The sequence below is a fragment of the Schistocerca gregaria genome, chromosome 8 (genome assembly GCF_023897955.1).
Source record: "Schistocerca gregaria isolate iqSchGreg1 chromosome 8, iqSchGreg1.2, whole genome shotgun sequence".
In the NCBI taxonomy this organism is placed as follows: domain Eukaryota; kingdom Metazoa; phylum Arthropoda; class Insecta; order Orthoptera; family Acrididae; genus Schistocerca; species Schistocerca gregaria.
In genome coordinates this window covers 492854554-492871492 of record NC_064927.1, presented here as the reverse complement: position 1 = coordinate 492871492, position 16939 = coordinate 492854554, and the positions used below count along the sequence as shown (strand labels likewise).

Here is a 16939-nt window from a genome sequence, read left to right as displayed (position 1 = left end):
CAAGTTGCTTTGTTTTATGGACACCAATAAGCATTTTTGGAATTCAATGGGAGTACAATTTCTGAACATTTCTGCACTTTCTGAAAATCTCATGCAAAACAGTTTTTGAAATTTGTGGAAACTCAGCACTCTTGTTGTGAACTATGTGTTTCCACAGTGGATGTTAATTCTGGTGGCAGACAAGCACAGATGGTGCACTGTCAGAAGTGCTGATGCATCATGCTTGAAGTGTGGTGGGAATGTAAGGCATGCCAGTGTTTCCTTGATTTGGAGTGTACGTCTCTGCAATGATGGGAAAAGCTTTTTTGGGGGGGGGGGGGAGGGATGAATATTAGCTCATTGCCTATTCCTTTTGCTCATCTAGAAGTCATGTCAATGCTATTCAGAACTGATTTATTATTTTGTTGTTCTTCATCAGTTGAAGCTTTCTTTGAAGACATTGTTGCTACTGTCTAGCAGAAACTAGTACCCAGAACTATGCAGTTTAAACAGACAGCTTTCACATTGTAATCTGATGCTATACAGCTATATGATTACTATAGTATTGCACCTTAACCTATTGTAAAAGTGGATTTTTGAGGGATAGGAAGGGCTACTAAATCATTTTCAAAGCTCTGTATTTTCCAAAGTGTTACATGTGCAGATATAATTAATACATGAATAGAACTGTAAACTTACCAAATTTGCATACTGCACTCTACAAATGTTCTACAAGTGATGCTCTCATCGTGTGACACACTGAGCGGTAGTCAATTTCATTCCATACGTCATGTTACAACATCCTGTCATATCAGAGCAGCACTGATACATTGTCTGGGCTGTTACGGTGTTCATGGCAGTGTGGGGTATGTAAATACAGTCCTTAATGTACTCCCAAAGAAAAAAGTCACAAAGCATTAGGTCAAGCAACCGGGTGGGGGGTGGTGGTGGTGGTGGGGGGGGGGGGGGGTGACAGATGAGGAAACAGAGCCACATCATCCTCACCGCTATGTCCAATCCAGCGATGCGAATGTTGGATTGGGTTGAACATCAATGCCCCAGTGAGATGTGCCTCATCTTGGAATCTGAAATTCGTGGAATCAGCAGTCAGTAGTGGAAACAGTGATAACAGCAGTGCATCGAGGTAAGAGGAATTTGTCAAAGTCTTCTCACAGAAGAAAAATGTTCCATATGGCTTTGTCTGTGGGACAGCATAGAAAACATTAACCTTTGTTGAATTTTGTTGTGTTCTGCAATTTCATGAGGATATTCAGTGCCCCACATTCTCACATTGTGGTGATCGTCCTTTCCAGATAAATGGGAGGCTGCTTCATTGCTGAATATCAGCTTGTGGCAAAATGTCCATGTCAAGTGGTTTCTGCATTGTGATGACAATTGAAAGCCATAATTTTCTGATTTTAGTTATTGCACAAGCTACAGACATTATGGTTTGAAATTTAACCACTGTCGAAAAATCTTCACACAAATTGTTGCAGTATCCTAAGTTTGTGTCTTGTGTGAACCATTGATTTTTTTGGACTGTGTATGAACCTTTCCCTCACCTTCTCTAAACAGTGACCATAAATTGTCGATACCGACACGCGATGCTCTGTTCACGTGGCAGTTTGGTTCTGTAATTCCTTCTGCGTGTACACTGCACTGTTGTAACAGATAACATGTAGTCAAATGTGCTGGGTGGGTGCATGAAATAACATCTCACATATTCCAAAACAAAAAAATCTCTTTTTTGCTTTGTCAACATTTTGTCAAGACTTGCACTCATAACACCAGCTGGTGGACATACTGCAAACTGAGTGTGTTTACTATTCTGTTCGTGCTTCAATCATATTTGTACGTGTCAAACAGCGGAAAATCCACAATGGAATAATAACAATATTATGAAAATGATAGATTGCTACTCGCCATACAGAGTCACAGACAGGCACTACAAGAAGACTACTGAACAAAAGGCTTTCTTCTAGTGTAGAAAACGCACACACTTTCGTGGTGGCCACCAAGACCAGACTGTGAGCGACTGCACCTGATTTGAGAAGCAATCTGGGTGGTGGTGGTGGTTGATAGCAGGATAGGAGTGGTGAAGGGTGTAGTGCTGTTTGTGGGAGCATGCAGGAACTTGGTGGGAACGGTAGTGCCACTAAGTGCAGTCAGGGGGTGTGTTGGGAGGGCAGTGGAAAAGGAGAAAAGTAGAAAACGGTGGGGGCAGCATTTATTTAGCTGTCTTTTTGTCGTGCAAGTTTGCAACTCATCAGCTCCTCTATATGGTGAGTAGCAGTCTTTTGTCTTTGTAAGTGTAATACTTTGGAAAATATAGAACTTTGAAAACAAATGAATCATCTATAGTACCTCTGTATATGACACCTCATTTTTTATTGGCTGAGTGAATTGGGAGACGTGGTTTTCTGTGTTGCGTCATTCCATCCTCTTGCACTGAGGAACTCAAACGTGGCAGTTGAAGATAAATTATGTTCAAAGATTTTTGACTGAGGAAGCAACATAGGAATAAAATTGTTGTCTGATGGCAATGCCTAGTATTGACAGTGTATACAATCAAATGTCGAGATAATTTCAAAATCAAAGAGTAGTACACAGCAAATTGCAGACACATTATTTGGAAGTACATTTATCACTTCATGAGTGATGAGTAACAGCTGTGCTATATCTTTAGGTATACCTAAGCTGTTCAGTCCTTGACAATAATAAGTGAGATCTGATGGGTAACAGTTTGACTTAACGTTAACATGTAGTCAAATGTGCTGGGTGGGTGCTTGAAATAACAGTGCCGTTTCTATAGATGCCTCACCCATCAGTCGTAGTCTCTTACACGATTTTATGCATTGCTCGTGGTTAGTCATAATTGATTTTTATCACTCTTTGAACTCATTGTCATGTTCTACTCCCATATGTTTAAGTAATTTATATCTGTATTAAATGTGGGAAGGTACAGAGGACTGCAACTGCAGTTGTTGTTTTACTAGAGATTGCTTATCGTATAGCATATATCTGTGGAAGAAAATAAAGAAAAAAGGCTTCTCCTGTGGCATAAATTGTAAGCAACTTTGTCCCTGTTTCATTATAGCTCCGGTGTCCTTACTGAAATATTTATTTGTCTTATGAATCAGTCATGAGAGAGAACTTCACAAAATAAAATATTTTGGGGTTATTTGAGAAGTCACTTTTCTACTTGTTTATTATCTTTCATGTTGTGAACAAATTGCAATTTACTAAACAGGTCAACTAATTCCAAATGTAGCAGGTATGTAGTCGTCAGTATATGGATTGCTTCACGTCAGAGTTCAGTCAGTTTATTTGTTGTGAGCTTTTCGTGTAATTAAGGCAGTTTTATACCTACTTTGTTGAAATGTTATTGTAGTTATTATTATCACCATCATTAGTTAATTTAAAGGCAAAGAATCAACTTGTTCTAATTGATATTATTGTGCCTGATTCAGTTATTTTAATTATATACTAAGTGTACTTCTACTTGTAAATACCATTACAGGCAATGCATGGCTAGCTTGCATGATCTCGGATGTCTGATGTCTGTTATGGGTAACTACAATGATAACTGCAGGAAAGTATGGGCACATTTACATAACCATCTGAAATATGTCGTGTCTATTTGGAAGAAACAGGATGATGAAAAACGGCTTCGTGAGAAGGAGAAAGAAGCTCTTTATGTACACAAGTGAGTCACAATTTCCTTTAGCCTTATCTTTGTTTCTATTAACAACCTGTTATATTTACCAAATTTGAAAAATATTGTGGTGCTGGTATTGTTATTGTTATTATTGTAATATTCCTCTAGACATACACTGGAGTACACGGTTATTAATCTTGGCAAGATTTCCTCTTTGTCCCGTGCTCTATCATCTTGACACAACGACTGAGCGAAGTAGTGCAGTGATTAGCACACTGGCAATGATTGAAATCCACGTCCAGCCATCTAGATTTATGTTTTCTGTGATTCCCCTTACTTGCTCCAGATGGGTGCCAGGACGGTTCCTTTGAAAGGCCACGACTAATTTTCTTCGCCATACTCGAAACATTCCAAATTTGTTCTCCGTCTCTAATGACCTCGAAGTATATGGGACGTTAAACTCTAATCTTCTTTTCTTTTGTCCTGGCAGAATAGTTGTTTTTAATTCCTGAGTCATTCTCACTCTAGTTTCTATACACACTTTCACTGTTTTTAGTAACTGCAGAGGATCAGATGCTCTAATAAGCGTTCTATGTTGTGAATTGTGTTTTTGGTCAGTTTTTAATCGTTCAAGATCTTTCCTAATAAATGTTGTCCACTTGCTTTCCCTCTAAGGACAGCAGTGATAATCATTGAATTTTAATCAAGAGAAACTAAAGTGATTGCCAGGCCATCAGGGAGACTTATTTCAGGATGACCTTTCAACTTCCACCTTTGACAGTACTTTCACCTAGGTACTTAGATCACCTTGGTTGTCAGCTATATGCATCAGTATTGCTCTTGCATGCTTCCTAATATTGTCTCTCCATCTTCCATCAGGCCATTGTCTCAGTGTTTCTTATCTCTTGGAATCTGTCTTCCATGTATCTTCTAGTCTAAAATTTAGATCTATATCTACATATATCAGTGTTTCTCCTTTCTTTTGCTGGCTTCAGTTTCAACACCAGATGGATCCACGAGCAGTGGAATGTAATATTTTGACTCACTCATTGACCAGAATTTCCTGGGATTTTCTGATAGATTTTTCAGCAGAATCTGACAATGATAACAGCTGTAGGCTTTACCCATGACCCTTCTTGTGGATGCACCGGTTGTTGTTATATTTTGCTCTATCAGTTTATTTGTAGACATAGTATTCAGTATTACCTTAAGACCGGTTGTTTTTACCACCTACATAACATACGCATAACCTTCCCATTTTATAGTGGGCGGCTTGAAGTCACCCTCTGCTACTACCATAACCCTGGGGTAGTTTTGTATTACCCAGTTTAGTTTATTTTTTAGTGATTCCAAGCACATTTATGAATCTGATGAGCAGTAGCGACATCTGATTGTGAATCAAAGTCCACCAATCTTGTTTGCTCTTGTCTATATTATTTTGCAGCTGAATTCAATTTGGACCCTGCTAGACCTAATCTTTCTGCTTGTCACCATAAACTGTCTTCATTCATTAGAGTTTTATATGTCTTTTGAACATGTATTTCATGTGTTGTCGTAAATTTTACTAGTGTCTACTTCCGATTTTAACAAACTCTCGGTTTCTAGTAAGTCACGAATGTGAGTACTTCATACGAAAGATGTGAGCACTGGATCTTTGCTGTGGATACTGTAGCAGTTCACAAGTGTGATTTGGGAGTCTTACTCTCTGGATTTGCTAATTGGTCTGTTGAGATAATTGGTTTACCTGATGCTTATTTTTCTATTGGATGTCTCAAAAATTCACTTAACACAAAAAGTACATAAATAAATAAAATAAAAATTTGCAATCCACACAACCTCTGGTGCTCAAGTGGCCATTTGTGGTATGTAGCGCCGAGGCCGACTTTACAAGTTTCCCCTGAGTAGTGCAAGTGGGAGGAATCTGCGGCCCGTCTCATCACAAAACCTCTGTTTAGACCTATAGCTCAACTCCAATCCAGAGGACTTCAACATTTTCTCAGAATGATGCTGCCAGTAGACAACTGTGCTGAACTTCATGAGGGTAGCTAGCTGTCTTTACTATTTAAAAATGCACACTCTTCTGGAGGTATCCATTAATAAAATATTTTCAGGTTTCAAGCCACATCAAGTGGTTTACGGTCCACGAACTTTCAGCAAAGATTTCCTCCTTTCCATTGGTTGACTGTTGTGTGAATGCAATAGCCACGCTTATATAGCCACGCCATCACCAGTGACGCCCCACACCATATATGAGAGTTTTTCGGTTGCACGACCACCTTTCCGGCTTCAACTCCCCAATCAAAGTATCCATTGTCTTTATTGATGATGATGTCAAATATTTTGATCTCTATTGCTTCATTCGTTATTCTGTCGGTCTGTTAATAATAGAAGTGAAGTCGAACGCAATTCACTGTTTGTTTTCCGGTGCATGCTCTGCTACAGCTGATATTTTAGGACAGCAGAGATGAAAACACTTCTCACGTTCTATATGGCGCTGTTCAATAGTGCGGACAGTCTGACCGACATAAAACTGTCCACACCCACATGGTATTTTGATTTTGTATACTCCATGTATCATGTATTCTGAGGTCTGTATTGTCTTTCACAGGCTTGAAACTTCCTGGCAGATTAAAACTGTGTGCCCGACCGAGACTCGAACTCGGGACCTTTGCCTTTCGCGGGCAAGTGCTCTACCATCTGAGCTACCGAAGCACGACTCACGTCCAGTACTCACAGCTTTACTTCTGCCAGTATCCGTCTCCTACCTTCCAAACTTTACAGAAGCTCTCCTGCGAACCTTGCAGAACTAGCACTCCTGAAAGAAAGGATATTGCGGAGACATGGCTTAGCCACAGCCTGGGGGATGTTTCCAGAATGAGATTTTCACTCTGCAGCGGAGTGTGCGCTGATATGAAACTTCCTGGCAGATCAAAACTGTGTGCCCGACCGAGACTCGAACTCGGGACCTGCTAGTTCTGCAAGGTTCGCAGGAGAGCTTCTGTAAAGTTTGGAAGGTAGGAGACGATACTGGCAGAAGTAAAGCTGTGAGTACCGGGCGTGAGTCGTGCTTCGGTAGCTCAGATAGTAGAGCACTTGCCCGCGAAAGGCAAAGGTCCCGAGTTCGAGTCTCGGTCGGGCACACTGTTTTAATGTGCCAGGAAGTTTCATATCAGCGCACACTCCGCTGCAGAGTGAAAATCTCATTCTCTTTCACAGGCTTCATTAGTTGCCAGACGCATGGTATAAAATGCAATCTTCATTGTGTCTTCTTCGGAGGCCTTCTGCTGTTGTGGCTTAGATGAAACTGCTTGTGAAATTTGTCTTTTATTTTAGTCATTTTCCTCGAAAACTTTACGTAAGTGGCCGAGTTCCCTCTGCAGGTTTTCGGTGTCTGGGACAGTTACAGTTCGATATACCGAGATCCTCAGAACAGACCATTTCTCTGCTTTGTGCTGGTAGCTGGTGGCATTCCGATACCAATCTGTGTGGTTAGGCATGCAGGAAACGCTATAACCGAGGCATCCATTGGGTTTACAGTGGACAAGAACGTCCAGCAATGGCACGGTACTGTTCTTCTGTGCTTCCATCGCGAACTTTATGTGGTCGTGTATGTTGCTGATGTGTTCTAGGAGCCCTTCCAGCTTTTCGTGCCCACAAGGCCATATGATGAAGGTATTGTCAGCTTGATAAAAGCACATAGGCTCTGCAGGAGCCGTGTCCAAGGTGATATCCTCAAAATGCTCCATAAAGAGGTTGGCTACAGATGGGGCTAATGAGCTCCCCATCACAATGCTGACCGTCTGGTTGGAGTATTCTCCACCGTGTAAAAAAAAAAGATGACTTGAGGTTATGTTTAAATAAATCTGCAATGGTGTTATCAAAGAGCTGGGACAGCAGGTCTAGAGAGTCTGTGATGGATACACATGTGAATAGGGAAACCACATCAAAGGTAATCACAATATCCCTGTCACCGAGGTGTAGACATTTAATTCTATCGATGAAGTCCACTGTATTTTTTATATGGTGCATGCGATGTCAAACAAACATCAAGAGGAAGCTGGCCAAATGCTTTGCAAATCTAGAGATTGGTGGTCCGTTGGTCCTCACTATAGGCTTTAAAGTTGTACCCTTCTTATGCACATTTGGCAGACCGTAGAATGTGGGTAGCCTCATGTCAGTGCCGCAGGCAGGAGGTTTTTAATAACTCGCTCTTCCAGCGAGGACAGTTTGAGAAGCCCCCAGGTATTCCTCACTACTCTGGATATTGGGACGTGAGAGAATTTTTAGTATGTGTCTTCCTCCAGCATCTGTTGGATTTTGGTGCCATAGTCGGCTCATTCCATTGGGACAGCAGCATTTCCCTTGTCAGCTAGCAGGACAATGACGAGAGGATCGTTGCAAAGAGCACGGAGGCCATTACGTTCAGCTCTAGTTGTGTTTGGTGCTGACTGCTTGAATTTTAAAAGAATGTGACTCATTTCTCTACAAATTTGTTCTGCAGTTTCACTGGAAAGCTTGAGAAATGCTTGAATGACAATATGTCAGCAAAAGGGATATTTCGTGGTGAAGCCACCCAGATTACACACATTCCCCTATTTTATTAATGTCTTCAAACAGCGAAAACTCCAGGTAGGAATATCAACAATGTAGGAAAAGATAATTGCTACTTACCATGTCATGTCTTATTTACGGTTGTTAATGTCTTCCAGTCTCTGGAAAGAACTGAGAGCCAGGCAAAAGACATCTCTGCCCTCGCGTAATGTTTAGAAGTTATTAATATAACATCAAATAAGTATCAAATAGAATGTTATTTGATGGTGTAGGTGCTTATTGCAAATATTTCAGCGTGATTGCAGTCTTATGGGAACTTGAAAAAATGTACGGTGAAAATCCCATTTTCCACATATCAATAACAGAATTTCCTGGTGAGTAACAGAGAAACAGAACAAAGAGATGGATCTCAAAAATGAATCTAACCAAAAAGACAAAAAATGGAACTTGCCAGATGACAGCTGATGTACAGATGTGCAGAACCTGAAAAAAAGCTTATTTTAATAATAGCCCTCCCTCAATGTAGTGCAAGAGTGGGAAAGGCCAATAGAAATAATAATCTTAAAGAACTATGCAGTACTGTCATCCAAGATCCTTGATTGCTGAGTTCCCTCTTGTCCTTTCCTGCTGTCTGTTCTGTATCCCATGGTTAAGAGAGACTTTTACTCAGACTCCTTCAGTAGTTCCTCTTTTCAAAAATCTTTCCCTTGCTAATGGTAAATATCCCACTGCAAATGAAAGTATTTTAATGTATCCCTTTAAGTATTGTACTTTTATAATGAAAAGAAGTTTAGCCTACAAAAGTGAGTTGATGCAATTTTGATGTCTTTTTTCAGTTATTTATTTATTTATTTATTTATTTATATGTTGTGACAGGAGTACTGTATCAGAAGAACAACAAAATGAAGAGGAGCTAAATAAACTCTTTCCAGTGTGGAGCAGTCAAGACTTCTCAGAATTCCAGCCACAAAGCCTTGAACAAAGCAGGCCAGTTTCAGATAGCCTGGCATCAAAGGATTCACAGCAGACAAATCCTTTATTAACGGAAGATGATATCTACTCAGTAGTGAAGCTACACGGTTCTCTTGTAAGAGCCTTCAGTCACTCATTGTGGCTTCAAGGATCAGCCAAACAGTACACACCTGATTTTTCAAAGGCATTACTCCTCAGGTCTGGCTTCTACATTAATTCATTAGATGATAACATTACATATATGGTTCCTCTTGGCCTCACCCCTCCGCCCTCACAGTCATCCCTTTCATTCAATTCAACCTTTCAACCTCCATACTTCCTCTCTCTCAAGTTCGTCCCATCTCTCACTTCTTCTCCACCCCCCCCCCTCCTCCCCCCTCCATCTCACTTTCCTGCCTCATTTCTCACTCCTTTGCCCTACATTTTAAGCACAATCTTTTTCCAGCACATGTATGTAAGACGTAAAGTAATATTTGAAATAGAATGAAATCAGTAATTAATTTCTTTTGACAAAAACTGTTTTTATTTATTTTTATTTTGAAATGCTAAGCAGTTTGTGATCTGCGTCTCTGTAAACACTAGGTTATCAATTTTGAGTAAAATTGGATGAAGTATTAGGATTTGTCTCACATTTTTAAGTAATTTTAAGTTTCTATCTTAAATTAATGTTGTATGAAGGTGTAATATTGCACTGTCACATAAATTTCAGTTGAGTCAAGTAACAGAAAGTGAGATAAATGTAGTTTAAGCCACAAAGAGAGACACTCCTAAATCTGTGAAAGTTCTTTTCTAATGGATGAAATCAATTGGCAACCTTGTAGAACCAACAAGGAGGTTTAACTTTTTAAAGACTAAAAGTTAAAGTATTGGGTTATTATAATTAAACTCTTGCTACTTGAGCGGACCCCTATGAAAAACTACTGCTCTTAGGACAATGAAATTTTGTGGAGATACTCGTAAGAACATGTAGAATAGATGGTGTTTTAGGCGGTTTTGCATCCGCCTTGGCAAATGCAGGCTGGTTCCCCTTATTCTGCCTGAGTTACACTATGTTGGTAATTGCTGCGCAAACACCGTCTCCACGTATGCGTGCACCATAATTACTCTACCACCCAAACGTTTGGCATTACACTCGTCTGGTGTGAGATGTTCCCAGGGGTGTGTGCTGGGGGTTGAACTGCACAATAACCCTGTGTTCATTGTGGAGTGAGTGGACTGCTGTGGCCTATTGTGGGGTTGTGAACCACTGAGGGCTACGCAGGGACAAAGTCTCTCCATTGTTTCTAGGTCCTCGGTTTAATACACAATACACAATGTCACCTCTGTTATCAGTGTTCAGTTAGTGAACAACTTTTTCTCCTACCTCGGGGAGCACCAAGAAAAGTTATTCTTCTGTGTTGTAGTCGGATGTGATTCATTTCTTCATTATCTCAATTATTTCTTTGCTCTTCTTTGAACTGAGGGGTCCTGCCGTGAACATAAAGTTACATTTCATCACTATGAAACAATGGAAAGTCCAGGCTGGAATATCAGCAGTTATGAAAATGATAGAGTTCTACTCACTGTCAAGATGACACATTGAGTTGCAGACAGGCAGAATGAAAAGACTGTTGCACACTAAGCTTTCACCCAAAGCCCACTTCAAAAAAGAAAGGAAAACACACACAAATTCACATAAGCAGAAACACCTCATGTGCACATCACCACTGTCTGTAGCTGGTTTAGCCAAACTCCCAACTGTTGGGTAGAACAAAAGTAGCAGTCTGGATTGGGACAGGGAGGGGGGTGAGGGGTAGCAGAGTACAGATGGTGGGATGGGGGGGGGGGGGGGAGAGGGGGAGAGAGAGAGAGAGAGAGAGAGAGAGAGAGAGAGAGAGAGAGAGAGAGAGTGCTGTCTGGTTGAGCATGGAGGGACTACTGTGGAATGTGGTAGGACAATGCTCGAGCAGTGCAGCACGGCGGGGAGAGGTGGTGGTGGGGGGGGGGCACTTGGTGTTTAGCAGGAAAGGAGAGAGACAGAGAGGGGAAGTGACTGGTGGGTGCATTGGGAGAGACTGAGCACAGAGAGGGTGAGGGAATGTGAATTGGGAGTTGGTTATAGGACATAGGGCGGCAGAAACTGTTGGGCAGAGGATGTGGGGTCAGGAAGTTATCTATCATAGGTTGAGGCTGGGATAGCTTCAGGAGTGGAAAGCATCTTGTAAGTCAACAGCTTATCTGAACTGCACAGGTGAGAGCTATCCTTACAACACATTCCTTGCTCCTGAAACTGTCCCCACTCCCTCCACCCAACAGTTTCTGCACCCTATGTCCTATAACCAACTCCCAGTTCACATTCCCTCACCCTCTCTTTGCTCAGCCTCTCCCATTGCATCCACCAGTTGTTTCCCCTCTCTGCTTCTCTCTTCTCTGCTCCCTCTTTGACCGCTGCCCCCTTTCCCTACACCACCCGAGCCTTGACCTGCCGCATTCTGCAGTAGTACCTGCACACTCTGCCAGACAGCTCTCTTCTCTCCCGTCATCCACACTCTGCTACACTCACTCCCCCTTCCCGCCGTGCGCTCCCCCCTCGGCCACACATGACTGGCAACTCCAGCATCTCGGGCATCTCTGACCCAAGATGCTGAGTTCGTGGTCATGTGTGCCTAAAGTGTCCTTCCTTTTGTGTGTGTGTGTGTGTGTGTGTGTGTGTGTGTGTGTGTGTGTGTAACTTAATGTGTCTTCTTTATGGTAAGTGGCAGTGTCTTTTCCTAAATTGATGATACCAAAGTTGTTGATATAGACTAATGACAGTTATTGGAAATGGATTTTTAACAAACATTGTTTCCTCTTCCTCCCATATATAAAAAAACTGAAGAAATATTTTTTAGGGTCTTTACAATCGAATTTTTCTCCTTCACCAAATGTAATTATTTTGATCTTCTAACAATATATGCATGCATATATACCAGTACGAAAAGGAAATTAATCTGTAGTGACTTTTTAAATGTATGTTGTGTATGCTCTAGTTTTTTGTTTAGAGTTAGCACACAGAGGTCATGAAAATGGATAAAATATTAAACCAAACAGTGGAAAGTCCAGGATGGAATGTAACAATATTATGAAAAGGAAAGTTGCTGCTCACCATATAGCTGAGATGCTGAGTCGCGGATAGGCACAACAAAAAGTCTGTCACAAATAAAGCTTTCAGACATTAAGGCCTTTGTCAACAATTGTTAAAACACACACACACACACACACACACACACACACACACACTTTCTCTCTCTCTCTCTCTCTCTCTCTCTCTCAAACGCTACTGACACACACAACTGCAGTTGTTTGTGTGAGATGCATTTGCACGCGCGCGCACGTGTGTGTGTGTGTGTGTGTGTGTGTGTGTGTGTGTGTGTGTGTGTGTGTGTCGGTCATCTATTGTTTACGAAGACCTTATTGGCCAAAAGCTTTATTTGCAACAGTCTTTTTGTTGTGCCTATTTGTGATTCAGTACCACAATTATATGGTGAGAAGCAGCTTTTCTTTTCATAATATTGAATTAAACATTACTTTTTTCCAACACTTATATCTGGCTTATAAATGCACAAAATGTGGCATTCATTCCTGAAATTCAATTAATTGCCTTACCACCAATAACTGCTTAGATAACTGAATTTATTTGCTGAAGTTCTGCATGGCTGTAAGTAATTAAAATAACTTTCAGTATATAATAATGTATACTGCCATTGCCACAATTTATTTTGAAATTATTTTTTGTATCAACATGCAATATTGTTGGGGAGGGGTGGGGGGGGGGAGATTTTTTTCCCATAAAATGCTTTCGATACAGAAAAACATGTTCCTTTTTCCAGTGATTTGTATACTGTAACTAATATGTTTTTATTCCAGAGATGAAAATGCAAAAATATTTAACAAAAAGCAATTTTTTTTCATACAAACACAGGTATGAACACATGCATGAAGATATTCCAAATATTCTTCAGTCACAGGGCAGCTTTGTTGACAGTAAACTAATTACAAGTCTTCTGGTACTAGTGACAACAGAGTCACACAGAAGAAGAGTTGAAAAAAGTGATTTCTACCAAACGGGGCAAATCGAGGAGACTACACGATGCCTTCCTGTTCTGAGGGGAATTCGAAGTGATATTTGTAAGCTCTTAGAGCAGTTTCCAAATTTTCCTACATTGAGTCAGGTTGGTATTAGATTAAATGAAAGACAGATTAATAAATTGTTGCTAACCAATTCTCTCTCACCAAACTCGGAAAAGGTAATCTACACATGGTTCAGACTTGTAAAAGATTTTCTCCCATTGTGTGCCATATCTAAAATATGAAGATAAACGGATAGAAGTGAATGTCAGTGTTAAATTCTTCCAATTACTACTTGTTAATAAATTCAGTTCGGAGCATACCACAGAACTACTGATGCACCAAAATAAACTTTTATTTTCAAGCTCGTCAATCCAATGTAAAGTTGTCAAAGTCCTAAGAAAAGCTTGAATTATTTTACATGTGAACTCAAGAATAACCTTCAGAGGCCTGTTAAAAGGACTTGGGATAGTTAACTACTGCATCCTAGCATATTTGTTCCTTAAGGAGATTTGATATATTTTTCAGACCTACACCTCAATCCATGGAATCAGGTCTAGAAATAAGAATAATCTCCGTAAAGATGTACAGTGACTTACTTTGGTCCAAAAATGTGTCTTATTATTCGAAAACACACATTTTCAGTAATGTGGGAACAACAAAAAAAGTTTAGCTACTGATCAAGTTCAGTTTTGAGGAGTGCAGCGGATTTCTTGGTGGCCAACTCCTGCTACTCCATTGATGAATTTTGTTGTAGAACCAGTTATTAATATTATCAAATAATGTGAATGTTATGTAAAATCTGACTTCCGTACAATGCAATACAGTAATGTGATACATGTTAACAACTGTTGTAAACTACTTTTGTTCAGTGATGCTGGGCTACAATATCTCAAGAATTATCTTGTGCACTTTGATGTACATACATAATTTAGAAGCAAAGGTAAACTCTCTATGAATAATATAGCCAACGAGTCATTTACAGGCATATACACAAGACTCAAAACTTTTCTAGCTATTGCAATAAGTACTTTTTCTGAGCTGGAGTATACACACACACACACACACACACACACACACACACACACACACACACACACAAGTGAGGTGTTTTGTCAAGTGCAATGGTGAGGGGAGAAAGGAGTCATGAAGCAAGAGCGAGGCTTGGGGTAGTGTGGCTGATGGCTGGGAGGGAGGACGTAGTTACCTGGCACATGAATGTGACGTGGACACACACTGGTGAGTTTGTGCAGTCCATGATGATGATGATGATGTTGATGACAGTGACTTAGATGGGTAGATTGGGATGGAGTATCAGAACAGAGGGAGAGAAAACTGCAGGGAAGCAGAATGAGTGAAGTTATGGTCCTGGCATGGGGTGAAAATGGATTGACATGTAATGTCCAGTGTAACTTAGATCTTCTTTACATTCATTCTTAACCATTGAGCTTTTATATGCTTGTCAGAGTTATAATCCACATGTTCTTGTATTGAGATTAACAGGGTCTATATGCCCCAGGACAACAAGAAAATCCGGGAAAAGTGGGAATTTTTTCATCAGGGAAGAACCCAGCAACTTTGTAGAATTTCAGTAGTTTTAAGTTGAATTTCGGTAATTTTGGCTGGTAAGAAGTGATACCGTAAAAAGAATTTTACTGTAGCCAGCTACTACAGAATAGCACTGCAGAAGCAAAACATGAGAGAACAACACTGGAATAAACATTAGTTGCAAAGAAAATGCACCAATTACAAAAAAGATCAAAGGCTTTATGATGAAAATGATGAAAACTATGTAATACTTCCTAGCAACAAACTGCTTTCGAAGAGTGTGACATCACAACTGTTTACATTTCTAACAGGTCATGGGAAAATATTGTGAATGATGGTTTGAGAAGCGTTATCCCAAAGTAAATTTCCTTTTATGCTGGATGAATCATGTTATGTGTGAGAATGAGCAACTAATTTCTGAAGTTGTGGAACATTTGACTCTCATTCAAAACTTAGCACTCTGAGCACCAGCAGCTTCGAGGAATGTCAGACCCCGAAGACCAGCCATTTAAGCCATTACTTAAAATTTTACCAATACATTTGTGTTTGATATATCTTAAAGGGTAACATATGCTACAAAATAATAAGCTTAAAGATTAGTTTTTCATATTTATTTAGTTCTTTCACAGATTACAAATTGTGCAATAATGATTGCAAAAGGTATAGGTTGAAATGCTTGACAAACATGTTAATATTAGGGGCACAATAGTGAAATTTATAATCGTTCTTGTCCAAAATGTTTAGCTACTGCATTTTAAGCTGTGCTCTTAGGATCCTGCCTAACCATCACATGGGGAAAAACAGCAAGAAACTTTAGACTACCAATATTATATGTGAAAGCTTAGCTTTCCCTATTTGTGTGTCTGCACCACTGAACAGTGTTGTTTCTATTGGCTAACTGCTTCACTAGTCCTATGCTCTGAATATATGTTGTCATTGGCTGGCAAGATCACGACATGAGCTGTGATTAGCAGACAAAAGCACATTGCAATCTTGACTTCAGTGCTTCAGAAGCTACTGTGCTGTATTGGATGGAATTCATATTTATACTTTCATAATACCAAAATATCCAGTGTAATTTTGGTGTGCATTAAAGATCTTTCCAAAACAAATTGTTTTTTGCTGGATGTCACTTCCTAAAGTGCCAGGAAGTTGTACATTGTTGTCTAAAAATTTTACCATTCAAGGGATTGATAAATTGTACAGCTCAGAGGGAAAGTATATTGTCACGTAACACAGAAAAAGTGTACTTTCACCCGCCGTGGTATGCTGTATCTTAATTTGGAAAGAAAGTATTTTGACCCGAGAATAATTGTATTTTTTAACTTGGAAATACGGAATTTATTTATTCATATCTCTTTATTTTTTTCCATGTATACACCATGGATTAAGGATTTTTACATCACATTTCTACCAAATGGTTTGCAAAATATCAATTGAATTAACAACTTTTGTACTGTCTCCACCAAACATATCGTACTTACACTGTAATAGCCTTCTTTGTTCAAATGCTTCGAATTAGAATGAATCGCAAAGATCGTTTGTAATGTATTTCCTTAACTAATGTCCATTGTTCATATACACTTGTGTTTGTGTGTCTGCTTATCTACAAGGCAGACTTTAATTTCTGCATCTGAGCTGGTACTTCCTCTCTCAAAGTTGCTGCAATTGCCATCCCAAGTTAAAGACTTGTGCCACACCTCAACATAGACCACCACATGCAAATAAAAACAACCCCTCACACAGTGTTTGTACCTTTACATTGATATCTTATTTTGTAACTTTTAGTTACGAGTATTGTTCATCAGAAAGTAGACATAGGTACAAGCATCACTCCTCTGTAATGGTATGTGTCACTCAGCTTGGAGTGTGGGGCAGCCAGTAAAGCTTTCAGTCTTGTTTGTGAGCATGTCTATGAGTTGTTGCCTCTACTATTCTGTGAGTGGTTATAATTGCTGGAGCTCATCCAAGATCATCCTGCAGACTCTTATTTAAAGAGCTAGGGATCTTCACTGTAACCTCTCAAAATATATATATATATATTCACAAATTCAAAAGTAATAGCAGTGTAGATGGCTACAACACTAGTAGAAAGGATGATCTTTACTACTCAAGGTTAAATTTAACTTTGGCTTAGAAGCGGGT

General features: G+C 39.8%; 1 protein-coding gene across 2 annotated transcripts in view; it reads left to right on the top strand.

The window, feature by feature from the left end:
• Positions 1 to 16939, top strand: part of LOC126284458 (midasin) — a 481989-nt gene that overhangs the window by 325912 nt on the left and 139138 nt on the right. For both annotated transcript variants that reach the window (XM_049983379.1, XM_049983380.1), the window contains 3 exons: positions 3500 to 3685; positions 9065 to 9358; positions 13101 to 13350. In XM_049983379.1, the coding sequence (XP_049839336.1) occupies positions 3500 to 3685; positions 9065 to 9358; positions 13101 to 13350 (730 nt within the window). The remainder of the gene's footprint in view (positions 1 to 3499; positions 3686 to 9064; positions 9359 to 13100; positions 13351 to 16939) is intronic.